The 14786-nt window shown below is 39.0% G+C and overlaps 1 protein-coding gene across 9 annotated transcripts in view; it reads right to left on the minus strand.

The window, feature by feature from the left end:
• Positions 1–14786, minus strand: part of LOC124721404 (protein O-linked-mannose beta-1,2-N-acetylglucosaminyltransferase 1-like) — a 2183308-nt gene that overhangs the window by 54880 nt on the left and 2113642 nt on the right. For all 9 annotated transcript variants that reach the window (XM_047246347.1, XM_047246348.1, XM_047246345.1 and 6 more), the window contains 4 exons: positions 8302–8435; positions 7248–7427; positions 5428–5644; positions 3741–3868 (listed from right to left, as the gene is read on the minus strand). In XM_047246347.1, coding sequence (XP_047102303.1) covers positions 3741–3868; positions 5428–5644; positions 7248–7427; positions 8302–8435 — 659 coding nt within the window. The remainder of the gene's footprint in view (positions 1–3740; positions 3869–5427; positions 5645–7247; positions 7428–8301; positions 8436–14786) is intronic.

Genomic DNA, 14786 nt, shown 5'->3' on the forward strand with positions numbered 1-14786 from the left:
TGATCCAGCAATGCTGCCAAATCACCTTTATTTCCTGGAGGTAAATTTCTGAACTTGAGGTTGTGTGTGGTAATTCCTTGCATATATTCTGATTATTTTTCAGCAATTAATGCTGCAGAATATTTAAGTTATGCCACAAAAGAATAACCAATATACAGAATTTTCAAGATTTTAACAGATGAATGGGTAGCGTGTCACAAGAAAACTGATCCCAATAGTCCAAAATTGATTTCATTTTTGAATTTAGCACCTACAACTTAACAAAAATGTTGTTGGCTACTGAAATTGACAACAACTATGTAGACTGAAGACATCTGCAAAGTTTTAGATCATATATGGAGTTAAATGACCTGTACGTAGTGACTGCATTTTTTCTCCAATTTTAGCCATATTAAAGTGTACAAATCTGTATTATGTGCTGAAAATCAGCAGAGATTTATTAAAATAAATGAAGACATTCTTAAATGTTGTTATTTCTTAACATGATTAACTATTGATCATTGTGACCAGAAAAAAGTTATTGTGGGTTTAATATATAATTAATAAAATCTCACTTAATTTAGGTACCAGCTGTCAGAGGCAGTTGCACTATTGCTTTATGTGCTTATTGGGAATGTATGTGTTGAGAATAAATCAAAACTAGATTCAAAAACTGGATTTTATAAAGATCAACATTTTTAATTCTTCTTCTATTTCTTGTGCCTTTGTTATGCATCAGTGCATGACTACCATGGTTATTAACAGATTTGGGATGGTTAATACAAGGGGTGTCTGGATATCCTTCCTGTCACCACCCTGTTACACCCTAGGATGGAATGTGTGTATCCAGACTGTCTGTGTGTAGTGTTATTCATTTGAAAGAGAGCAAAAGTTTTCTAAATATTTGTGAATCATGTAACTGAGGTGAAACTTGGGTACCAAACCAGTATTCAGGTGCTGGTATGTGGGAAACTACCTAAAAACTACACCCAGGCTGGCCAGAACCCTGACCCATGTCATTAATCTGCCGGGCTGATTCGATCCAGGAAGTGGATCCTGGAAGTGATGCTTCACATGCATGGCTATCTGGGTAGGTAAAGTTCAATATTTTTTTATTATAAATGAATACACAAGTCCCTACTTACAGCCAATTTACAGCGCTTAAAAAAGTATGACAGAGCACTGAAAAGGTCATTTAATCATTAAGATTTAAGATCAGATGTATCACTAATGTTTCACTTTCGTGCACTGGTGATAAAGGGGAAGACATTGTATATATCCTTTGATAAATAAGGAATATTTACTTGTAACCTTGGTCTTGCCTATCCTGTGATTGGGACTGGACAGTCATCTGGTTAGAGTAATGTTAGTTAATTACTTATTTAGGTGCAAGTTTGATTTATCATATTAATGATGAATATTATTAAATTTAATGTTTTAGTGGAGAGACAGAAGAAAAAAGATACAAGGAAGTATAGAAACTGCTGAGAAACAAGCTAATGGGATTAGATTTTCTATTAAAGATTGCAGAACTGAAGTTTTTAATCTGGAAGTAACATATGTATTAGATTTGTATACCACTGTCAGGTAACACCTAATAAATTTGAGCGTAAAGAATATCCAACATTCATCTAAAGCTGGAGACATGGTTAAGTCTTTCATCAAGTTTACGAAAATGTTCAATTATTACACAGACCAAAAAACTGAAATTGATCACTTACAGTATAAAAATCTCTAGTACTAAGAAAAGACAGCTATATAAGGAACTAAGACACAATAAAAATACTGACTCTGTTGAATAACACAAAACAAAATTATATTTAAGAAATTTCTCAAGGCAGCAAAGCAGATAACAAATAATAAATTAATTATAAGACATGAGAATAAATCAAATGTAGTGTGGTTAGTTGTGAAATCTGAATTAGGTATTAAAGCCTCAAGTTGTGAAATTTGTAAAATCAAACTTGAAGATGCGATTATTGTAAACTGATATCACATTACAGAATGCTTCAATGAATTCTTCATTAATGTAGTGAAATCAGATGTCAATATTGCAGATTTTGATGACAAAATATGTCCCTTCAGACCAGATAAAATGTCTGATGCCTAACAAAGTACAAAACAGTGTCAGCAATAGAAGTAGAAAACATTATATTAACACTGAAAAATAAAAATTCTGGAGCTTGGGGTGGGATACCCACAAAATTTCTTAAAAGTGTGCATAAAATAATAGGTCATCCACTATCTATAATAATAAACCAATATTTTGAACACTGATGTTTCCTGAAGGTGCTAAAGTATGCAGAAGTAAAACCACCATTCAAAAACGGATCAAGAGAGGATATGGGAAAATATCATCCCATCTCTTTCCTTTCAGTCTTGTTAAAAGTATTTCAAAGTACTCCTGCCATCCAGATTAAAAATTTTATTGAAAAATATGATATTATTTTGAAAAATCAATTTGGCTTCTTGCATGGAAATGCACAACAAATTCAATTAACGAGTCTCTTGACAAGATCAGCACATCATTAGATGATAAGAATAAAGTTGCAGGGATATTTTGTGACTTCACAAAACCCTTTGAGTCAGTAAATGATGCGCTTCTTATCCATAAACTTGACATGTATGGAATTAGGGGGTGGTGTTCTACATTGGTTTACTTCTACCTGTGCAGTGGAAAACAAAGAGTTATTGTCTTTGCAAATGCAGCAAATTATTCTTCCAAATGAAAGCCTGTAACACGAGGTGCTACTTAAGTTTATGTCCCAGGACTTATTTTGTTTATATTCTACATTACTGATTTACCACTTAATATCAATGCATACAAGATCATTTATAAAGATGCTTTCAGCTCAGTGGATTAACCCTGAACATCACAAAAGCTCATACCATCCGTTTTGGAACAAAACAGTCAACATCCTAGGAAATTAAAATAAACCTTAAGAATCAAAATCTAGAAGAAATACATACTATGAAATTTTTAGGATTACACCCAAACAAGAATTTAAGTTGAATAAACATGTGGAATATCCAGTAAACAAATTTTGTAGCTTCACATTTGAAATGCAAATATTAGCTAATGACACTGACATTGGCAAAAGGAAAATAACATACCATAGTTACTTATTCAACCACTTACAAGGTACAGGAGAAATTCAAACAACATTAAGCACATACTCAAATTACAGAAAAGATTCATTAGTAACACATGTACTGTGCATCCAAGGAAATCATGTCATCCATTATTTAAAAATCTGAAATTATTAACAGTCCTAGCGATTTAGAATTATGAAAGGAAAATTGTTTTAATTAATTTCAAGAAATAAAGATTTGTATGCTCCCTGCTCATCAGTTAGACTTGTAAGTCCAGAATCCCCAGTATTTGAGGATGAAAATTTACAAGCTAAAAGCCAAAAACAATTTGAGTATGAACCTAGATTCACTAAAAGGAAAACTACATGGTACTCTAGTTCAGCAATGCTACAACCCAGTTGAGGATCTCATGGAGGATGAACTGAATATTTGAACATAATGTTGTTAATCAATTGTCTTGTGTAAATATAGATGTTTTTTCACAAACAAGTTCATTAATGTTTAAGTATTACTCTATCTTATTAATTATAGTTCTATGTAAGTGAAGTTGTGTTAACCATATTTTGATGTGTATCCCATATTCTAATCAAATGATCAGCATGTGCATGTTATGAGATGAATAAATCAAAGTTTCTTGTAATCAAAAACAGTACTACTATTTTCCTTACTGGTTCAGGGCTAAAAATTATTGGTGCAGGGTCTTGGCAGCTGCAGACACTTCCGTAACCTTCAATGTGGTTACAAAACTGCCTTCGCCTTCTGTTTTCCTCATTGTCTGGCCAATAACATTCACTGTCTGTGGATCAAAAAATGTCAGAATTACATTAAAGTTATGGTTCTTGTAAAGAGAACACATCATGCTGGTATTTACTAAGTATCACGTCCAGTAAGTATCAGTCATTGAAACCACTGCTGTCAATTTTAGAGTCAGAACAGGAGTTTAGCATGTAAGGAATGAGGAAGAACTTTGCCATTCCAGCATTTACCTGATGAAACACGGCAAATATATACCAAACATATCAAGATTAGATTTTAAATCACTTCTGACTCAATATAAATCCATTATTTAACCACAGTTTAACTTTATGATTTCCTGTTTGTGTGGTAAATGTAACATAGAGAAATATACAGTAAGTACATTGATTCAACACAACATGGTTCACAACAAACTACTGAGTGAGGAGGGCACAGTGCTTAGACACTAGACTTTCATTTGAGAGGATGGATTATGTGGATTTAGGTCTTCATTAAATCAGTTAAGGAAAATGCGTGACAATTCACTTGAAAAGGATGTGGCTTATTCCCCTGTCCTTGTCCAATCTGAGTTTGAACTCTGTTTACAGTGATCTCCTCATGAAGAGTGTATTAAATCCTCATTCTCCTTCTGTACTTGATTATCTTTAAATTATATATATTTCACAATAAATTTGGTAGTAATTGCCAATAATATGTGAAATTTGTTCAGAGTTGTGTAGAACAATAGTAAAGGTGGTATGTCAATCCAAAACTCTGTGACAGTCTGTGAACTTGAACGCCGATCATTCTCAGCATCATCACCATAATCTCCACCATAACCATGATCATGATCATGATCATCATCATCATCATCATGTGTTTTCTATAACTTGCTTAGATTTTTGGTATTAGTCACATACTAATTGTAGAGTCGTAGAAGTGCAATGTTGGCTGTATTCCTTGATTTTCCAGTTATCGAGAGAAGCCTTTGATTCTTTTCTTACACCAAATTGCTGATCTAGTCTAGTCTGTTATAATCTTTAAATATACTCAAAAAGGTCAAGTAAATACCATCAATTAACTCTTTATCTTTGGCTTCAAAACCCATAAGCAACTCTTGTACTGAGGAAATGAGGTTGCTACTGTTCTGTAGAAATTCATTAGGAGCTCCATATGGGAAAGTTCTCAGTACCCTTCTAAATGTGCCAAATATAAATAGTAAAATACATTTGCTCATGATGTCTCAATCGTATTCGTGACTGACACTGCATCCAGATAAAATTTAGTTTGTACTTGGGAGAGATACCTTCTGAGAATATTCTTGTACTTAATTTATTTTTTCTGCATGTCCATTGCTTTAGTGAAGTTTCTCAAAATGTTATAGGTTGTATTTTGCTTCTGCCACAATAAATAAATACAAGTTACAATCTTGGGATGGTTTTTCTGTAACTATAAACAAGAATAATCAACTTGACTGTACTACAAATAACAGCAGCAGCAGCAGCAGAAGTACTAGTAGTAGTAGTAGTAGTAGTAGTGTTCATAGGGGTTTGTTTGAGGATCTGTTTTATTACATCTACTGATATGGTGCATATTTACAATACAGTAGGAAATCCTTACCTTCAGCAGGTACAAGGGGAATTTCTGCATGGAGCATAACTGGGGCTCCCCAGGTATTGAATTCAGTGCTTTTACTATAAGATTCGCCAAACATTTTTGAGCCCTTTTGTGTTACCATTGCCCACATATCCCTCCATCCTATTACTTGTGAACGCTTAGAGCCAAGACGTCTCAACAAATCTCGGGCAGGCTGTTTCATTTGAAATGTTCCTTCATCCTAGAAAAGACAGTAAAAGTATAATGATAATTTTGCTTGGATGTTAGAGTATCACAAATGAAGTATCAAACTGCCAAACTCTGTAATTTCCAGTTATCTCACAAACAATATAATCACAGCAGAAGAATCTCTTTGATTATTGTTATCAATGAATATTCAATAACAATTTATTTCATGTTATTCTGCTTTGTGTAAAATGTGTGGAAGTTCAAATGGCAACAATTACACATTTTTAACGAGAATACACACCAAAATAATGCATAAAATTTTAATAGCTATTACTACACAGACTAGGTTGATAACATTTGTAGATTATTGTACATAAAAGCACAGAAAATAAACAAAATAATTTTAATTTAAATAAATTTACTTCCTGTCTGGCATGATTTGAGTAATTTTCAGGTTGGTTTCACATCAGTGGACCATTTTTTTAAGCTATAAGGGGATATGTCAAAAGGATACTTAATAATAACCAATCAACTTGCTGTCTGTCCACATGAATGGCCACCAGTTAACTGTGGCCATTCATGGGCAGCTGGACACCCAGTTGCTGAACATGCTGTCCAACACACCATGCTTCAGTTCAATGACTGCTTCACAGCCTGTGCCATCTGTTTCTTCCTACCAACACCAGTTTCTCTGAACTGCGTGGATAGGAACTCTTCCTGCTATATATCCTATGTTCCCAAAACCCCCTTACCTCAACCTTCACTAGTCCCTGTCCTTCAACCACCTTTCACCTTCCCTGCTCCCAGTCCAGAACTACACAGACTTCTATTCCACCAACACACCCACTAGTCTATCTCTTTTTTTCCCCTCATCTGCTTCTCTTCATTTTCACTCCCTCTCCCCCCCCCCCCCAACCTATCGACTGCACCTAGCACCCCTACCCTATCACCACCACATCCCTGCATGCTCCAACAAGCAGCAATACACCATCCCCCATCCCTACCCTGCTATCCCTCCCCTCCCCCATACAAGCCTCCTCCTTACCTGCACCACCGAAATTGTTTCTCCCATCAAGTACAGTTGCTCACAGTCCAGCCTCAGTGGCCAGAGACAGCGGTCTCGCGCGCGCGCGCGCTCATATGTGTGTGTGTGTGTGTGTGTGTGTGTGTGTGTGTGTGTGTGTGTTTTTCTCCTGTGGAAGGACTTTTGGCTAGAAGCTAACATGTAGAGCAGTCCTTTTTTGTACCTGTCTGTGACTCATTGTCACCTCTATATGGTAACTATTCTATATGGTGACTATTCTTTTCATAATATTGTCTTTATTCCAACCTGGATTTTCTATTGCTTAATACTAAACAAAGTTATATGTTCTTAACATGTGACTGATTCTAAAGGAAATTGAGACATTACTTCTGCTGCATCTTTCGCAAATACTACATTATTTTAGAACAAAATCTTTGATGCTGTGTACATGATCTTTTGTTACACTGTTCATCATATTCAGCACCATTATCTTGCTTACTTCCTCATATGCTACACCATTATCTTACTTACTTACCATTTTGGGAAATAAATTTATGTGGTTCTGTTTGGTTTTACATTCAAGTATCTCTTATGTTTAAGCTATAAAATAAAATAATTAAATCAAACATACCTTTATAGCAAAAATGATTATCCTTCCATCTGACACCATATTAAGAAATAGAGCCATGGCCTCGTCTTCATGTGGGGAATAGGTATCAAATATTCGTTGTGCCATTACGCTTCCACTTGCTTGGTTCAATACTAGAACATGTATTCCTCGGCCCTTATGCTCTTCGTTGTCCTCCAGAATCTAAGAAAGGGAATAGTTATGATTGTCACTGAAAAGATTTAATATGGTTATAAACATGAATAAAGTCGAGTGCTAGGAGAAGTGTCATGCTACTTAGGTTAAGAAAGAAATATGAGGACAGAGCCAAAGATCGTTGAAGGCAGTAGTTGTGGGCAGGAACTAATTGAAAATGAAGGTGGGTGGTTTGTGAAGGGCACTTTCTGGCTGAATATTTAAGATTAACTACTGTTTGGAGAGAGAGGGCACGGTTGGGGTATGGATGTAGATGAGATGGCACTGGTTCTAAAATGCTTGTAGAAATTAAAAACTTTGTTCTCAGCATTCTGGATCTGGCTGGTTGACCTGCCCTTGTGTGGCCTATGATATGGCTGTTTTCACAAGTGAGCTAGTGATGGTGTAAGATACGCTTGTGAGAGGACTGGAACAGGAAGTTGTTGATCTATATGACTCATTAAACAAGGGTTTGGGAACATTAGTTGTATATGGAAGGACAAGTTTGTTTGTTTGTTCGTTTGTGTGTGTGTGTGTGTGTGTGTGTGTGTGTGTGTGTGTGTGTGTGTGTGTGTTTTGGACTCAATAATGAGTACTGTTAACCCATGTAACATCCTTACAAAATGGGATTGGCTGATGAGACAAAGAACATTCAACAAATAACTGCTCTGAAGAAATTTCTGCAAATCTGTTAAGTGCTCACTCACTCTTAAAAATCACAAAATCAAAATTTATTTTCTAGAAATATATGAGTTTTAGGGCAAGCTATCATCCATTCAGCGAATGCACTGACTAAGGGTTACAGACGGTATCATTTTCAGTTCAGTGCAGAATGATAAAACTTATTTTTGACCAAAAGGGCTTAAGCTTTTCCTTCACTTACCGTTGTACCATCAACTGAAACAGACACCTTGGATTGGCTGGAGAGAACATCTATTGCTAGGGATTTGGGCTGACTTTCCTGCAGCCTCAGGCTATTTCTTCTGCTCTCGCCATCAACGAACTCTCCTCCATCCTCTGGAAACGAGAAAGTTGAAAATTAAACTCCATTCATGGTATTTCATAAGACGAGAAAACAACAAATCTTCTGTGAACGTATTAAAATTTTATTTGAATCAGAACCTACAGTTTTTTAACCTTCTATACTATATTTGAGTTCAAAACCAAGGCATCATTGTAAAGTGAGGAAAATGGAAAGTGGAAAGATGATTAATCATTGTAGATGGTCGTCAAGATTTCCCTACAAATCGGAATTTTTCTCTCTGTAAGAAAGAAGCACTCTCGGCATCGAATAGGCAGGAGAACAATACACACATCAAAAAAAGTTTTGCAGCAACTCGGTTCCGAGAGTTCCGGAACCTGTACAAAGAATTGGAATAGAGATCAGCATAAAAATCATTTCAGCCCTTTTTATTGCTCATGAAAACCACACATTCCATGTTTTGTTACGATACAGCAAGACCTTCAGAGATGGTGGTCCAGATTGCTGTACATACCGGTACCTTCTAATACCCAGTAGCATGTCCTCTTGCAATGATGTATGCATGTATTTTTCGTGGCATACTATTAACAAGTTCATCAAGGCACTGTTGGTCCAGATTGTCCTACTCCTCAACGGCGATTCGGCGTAGATCCCTCAGAGTGGTTGGTGGGTCACGTCATCCATAAATAGCCCTTTTCAATCTGTCCCAGGCATGGCGATAGGGTTCATGTCTGGAGAACATACTGGCCACTCTAGTCGAGCGATGTCGTTAGCCTGAAGGAAGTCATTCACAAGATGTGTACGATGGCAGCGCGAATTGTCGTCCATGAAGACGAATGCCTCGCCAATATGCTACCAATATGGTTGCACTATCGGTCGGAGGATGGTATTCACGTATCGTACAGCCGTTACGGCACCTTCCACGACCACCAGCGGCATAATCGGCCCCACATAATGCCACCCCAAAACATCAGGGAACCTCCACCTCGCTGCACTCACTGGACAGTGTGTCTAAGGTGTTCAGCCTGACCGGGTTGTCTCCAAACACGTCTCCGACGATTGTGTGGTTGAAGGCATCGGTGAAGAGAACGTGATGCCAATCATGAGCGATCCGTTCGGCATATTGTTGTTGGGGCCCATCTGTACCGTGCTGCAAGGTGTCGAGGTTGCAAAGATGGACCTCGCCATGGACGTCGGGAGTGAAGTCGAGCATCATGCAGGCTATTGCCCACAGTTTAAGTCGTAACATGACGTCTTGTGGTTGCACGAAAAGCATTATTCAGCAAGGTGGCGTTGCTGTCAGGGTTCCTCCGAGCCACAATCTGTAGGTAGCGGTCACCTGCTGCAGTAATGGCCCTTGGGCGGCCTGAACGAGGCATGTCATCGACAGTTTCTGTCTCTCTGTATCTTCTCAATGTCCGAAAAACATCGCTTTGGTTCACTCCGAGATGCCTGTACACTTCCCTTGTTGAGAGCCCTTCCTGACACAAAGTAACAATGCGGACGAGATCGAACAGCGGTATTGACTGTCTAGGCATGGTTGAACTACAGACAACACGAGCCGTGTACCTCCTTCTTGGTGGAATGACTGGAATTGATCAGTTGTCGAACCCCCTGCTTCTAATAGGCGCTGTTCATGCATGGTTGTTTACATCTTTGGTCGGGTTTAATGACATCTCTGAACAGTCAAAGGGACTGTGTCTGTGATACAATACCCACAGTCAACGTCTATCTTCAGGAGTTCTGGGAACCGGGGTGATGCAAAACTTTTTTTGGTGTGTGTAGATACTGTAGCGAGAAGCACCGCATTAGCGTTTACCATAAGAATATAGATTTATACGCTTCCTTATTCTAAAATGTCAGCGTTAAAGCTTATGAGCACGATCCAACTGGATCAAATTAGAATCGACAGAACGATATACAAGGGTGTTAGAAACGATACCGACAAACTTCAACGTTTTGAGGAAGGTGTCGTCAGGAACAAGTTGAGGATAGGAACCTGTGTCCAGAAACGTCATCCATCGACGCTACAGAATGTCCAAGTTAAAGAAGCCGGCGCCTGCCGCTGGGACATGGGTTCGCAAATGAACTGGCTGCCCTTGAGTGTTCACCTGCTTACCCGCAGGCGCTGTCAGCAGGCAGTTCCCCCTCCGCCTCTCTGCTACCCACTACCCGTTTGTTACAGATGCGTACCTCGTGTCGTTGGCGTTGTCGGTGTCGAAGTTTATTTGGCGTTCACAATAGGACAAAATTAGTGAGAAGAAAATGGAGTGGGGAGGGGGGGGGGGTAGTTAATGTTCTCAAAACGAATATCGGTCGAATTCCAACTCTTCAATCCACAATATGGAAAAAAGATTACCTTTTTATTGAAACAGAAACCGGCTGTCAGAGTCTGTTTTGTAATGCTATTTTAACTGCGTGGAAGAAGTACAATGTGAGGCGATATTTTCAACTCCTTTTGAGAAATTCGTCATAATTTTGCATACTGAGGAAAGGACGGCCAAACTTCTCAAACTAAAACAGAAAAGAGAGAAAGAAGACGGTTGATATAGATATATGTCATATATTGAAAATATTACTATTATTTTTGAATCATGAGGTGGTTTTGCCTTCGATTTTACCTCTTACTTGTAACGTAACGTGTCTACAGGAAGAGAATCGTGTCATCCACAATGATGATGCAATGAGTGTGAGCTATCACATAGCTTTTAAAATAGCCAAAATAGTGCCTCCTTTCAGCAATGGAGAATTTGTTAAAGAGTATTTTGTTGCTGCCACAACACTATTGTGTCCAGAGATTCTTCCGGTTTTGGAAGCAGTTCCTCTTTCACGGAGAACAGTGTGCAGACGCGCCAAAGAAATGAAAACATTTAGTTTTTTCTCTCGTTCGTTCTGGACGAAAGCATGGATGTAAGGGATGTTGCTCAGATTACTATATTTGTGAGAGGTGTTGACACTGAGTTCAGCTTGATGGCAGAACTCCTTGATTAAGTGTCAATGCATGATACAACTACGGCCGACGACATATTTTCTTGCTTAGGAAACATTACTGACAAAATGATCTTTGTTGGGAAAAACTTTCTTTGATTGGAACAGATAGAGCTACTGCAATGATTGATCAAGAGTCTGGTGATGTTGCTCTGATATGGGCCAAGTTGAAAACAGAACTTCTCAGTAAGATTACATGCATTAAGTTGATAGAAACGTAACAAAAATGCATTGGTTCTTTGCTTATTACCTTATGTCTCTATTGTATTTGTGACGGGGGAATTTGTTATTTTATTCTCTTTTCCTCGGTCCCTGTACCGCCTCCCCCCCCCCCCCTCACCCCTGGAACATTCACTGCTGAACTGAACGACAGAATTTTGAACGTTTACTGCTCTTTGTAATCGTTGTCAAACTGTGCGATGTATTACTTTGCGATGCTGCAGAACTCATTACGAAACTAAGCACTGGAAAGATTTTTTTTGTTGTTTCTTCCTTTGTCGCTACACTGCGGCTATTCGACAGCCAGCCGCCTTTCTATCGTCTGCTGGAGTTATCTGAACGTCTGTACTTGACTTTAGTTTCTCGAACGAAGCTGGAACGATACATTCACGCCCAGTAGAAAGTGGAACGTGAAGTACGAGCTGGTCACACAGCAAAAAAAAGGCAAAACTAAATCTCACTCACAGACAAACATAGGAAAACAACTTGACTGTTTTAGAAGCTAATAATTGACATGGAAATCCTTATGTAACGAGATGGCGCATAAAAGCATACACACTAGCGTAAATTCCCTTGCTTTTCTTCTCGACAGAATTGTTATAAGACAACTATTATTATTTTTCATTCGATGGTGTTTCTGTGTAACACAAGAGTGGTCTTTAAGTATACTTTCGTTGACTGCAACACCACTAAACCCACCGCCGCCCCACACCGACCCCCCCCCCCCCCCCCCCCCCCCAGAACGTCCGCACCAGACGAGTGTAACCCCAATGTTTGCGTGGTAGAGTCATTATGGTGTATGCGTACGTGGAGAAAGTGTTTGTTCAGCATTCTCCGACATAGTGTAACTGAGGCGGAATAAGGGGAACCAGCCCGTATTCGCCGAGGCAAATGGAAGACCGCCTTAAAAACCATCCACAGCCTGGCCGGCACATCAAACCTCGACACTAATCCCCCGGGCGGATTCGTACCGGGGACCGGCACGCCTTCCCGCCCGGAAAGCAGTGCGTTAGATCGCACTGCTAACCGGGCCGGCTGCCTTGCCATACTGTAATAATTACGACAATACAAAGAATACGACCGTGACTACACTCGAGCATCAGCTTCCGATCGTGTATAATCGTAGTCTTCAGTCCAGGTGGAAAACTTGAGATCATATATAGGATGCTGGGCAATCAGCCCCCAACGAAGACTCCTTGCACAAAATTCGTACGACCAATCTTGGAGTATTGCTCAAGTGTGTGCGACGCACACCAACTTGGACTAGCAGAGAATAATGAACGTAAAAAAAGAAGGGCACCAGGATTGATCATAAGATGGTTTGGTCCTCATGAGAGTGCCCTGGAAATGCTGACAGTTCTTACCTGGCAGACGTGAGAAGATGGACACCAACTATACCACGAGAGCCTACTTACAAAGTCATGAAATGTGTTCGCGAACTTCGAATAGAGAACCACAACAGCTATGCAATTTACAACACGTGAAAATTTGTGCCGGACTGGGACTCGAACCCGGATTTTCCGCCTGTCGCGAGCGGTCACGTTAACCACTTCGGCTATCCGAGCACGCTTTCAGGATCGACCCAAATCTACATACTGTACGTCCCAGTTTCTCCTTCCCTTCGTGCTCCCACAATTATGTGATTTCTGCACAGGGAGAGACTTATTACTTTTATCGTCAGATTGCCTTGAATTTGGAATGAAATACATACAGACCTGTTAAATACAGACACTGCACTAATGTATTTACAAAGACTGAAGAGCCAGTGTTAAATGAAGAATCTAGTAAGACACTACAACCTTCTACATATCGCACCCATAAGGACTGTGGAGGCAATGTTAGACTAATAATTGCATTTAAGCAGTCATAGTTCCGGGAATCCATACGCGAATGGAACGGGAAGCAACTCTAATACGAGGTAACCTATTATGGGAAGAACCCGCGCCATACACTTCACAGTGCTCTGCAGAGTACCGATGTAGATGTAGAAGCTGTTCCAGTGTGCTGATGGAAGTAAAGATACGAAATAATGATTTCGAGCCACTTCAATGATTTTATTGTAATTGCCATATATGACGTGCATAATTTCTTACTGCATAAAAAAAGCGCAATTTTCGATTAAAAACTACCGAAAACTTCTACTTCCTTCCTTACCGACGTGGCATCTGCTGAAGCGTCAATATAGCGGCTCCATAAGGAACTTTCGTGTCGATACGTCTCTCTCTAGATTTGGGCTACACGTATGTATACAAACATACTCACTAGAGTTAGTTCGTGTCGCTACGCACGATGCCTATACGGATACCTCCAAAAATTTTTCTTAAAGCCGTAGCTCTGTCACAGGTACACAAATCTTTGACTCCCTTTGTTTCGAGTTTCCTTCACTTTCGGTGAAACATCCCATATTCCGAACCGATAGTACGTCGAACGCGCTAGCTAACACCAATTTGAACATTATAAGGGTAGTGATGCTTGTTCTTCGTGATAACGTCCTGACACAACGATCCTTTGATTTCCACTTGTACTACTCACTGGCGCTGCAGTTTCATCTAAATTTTGAAGGTTATCTTTCACTTAAACAATGTTTTCAGATGTTCTGACTCGTTTTGGATAGTTTTACAATGATCTGCTTGTTGTCTATATTATGTCGTCATAAAATACCGAAACGACTTTTCAGCCAGTTTTATTTTCGTTACTTTGTAGCTGTGCAATCTGTTTTATCTTACTGATGGGAGTGTTACTCTGGCGGTTGAGGTGACTGACTCATGGATCAAGGAGTCTGTTGGTTCATGGTACACACTGTAACCCAAGGAACCGCCTTCTTTGGTTTGAACCCATCCGTGATAAGCCTATTTCGGTAAACGCTGAGGTGATGTGAACACACAGCACATAAGATACATATTTTAAATTGTTTGGTCACTTAATCGCTTCCTTTAAAGCAATACTGCCACTTGCTAAAAGTATTTTTTTGCGACTAGTGTGTGTCACTGTTAGCCAATTCCCATGAATTTTTTGAATTAATAGTGTTTCACAATATGAATCATCCTTACGGATACTATATACAGCATTGAATTTGCATTGAAGATTATTTTCATATGATTCCTTCCATTCCAGTGCCACTGAGCGTTTCCGGCATTCTGATCTAGATACAAATTTCAGTATTAAGAGAACTCTTATTC

The sequence above is a fragment of the Schistocerca piceifrons genome, chromosome X (assembly GCF_021461385.2).
Source record: "Schistocerca piceifrons isolate TAMUIC-IGC-003096 chromosome X, iqSchPice1.1, whole genome shotgun sequence".
Taxonomy (NCBI): Eukaryota; Metazoa; Arthropoda; class Insecta; order Orthoptera; family Acrididae; genus Schistocerca; species Schistocerca piceifrons.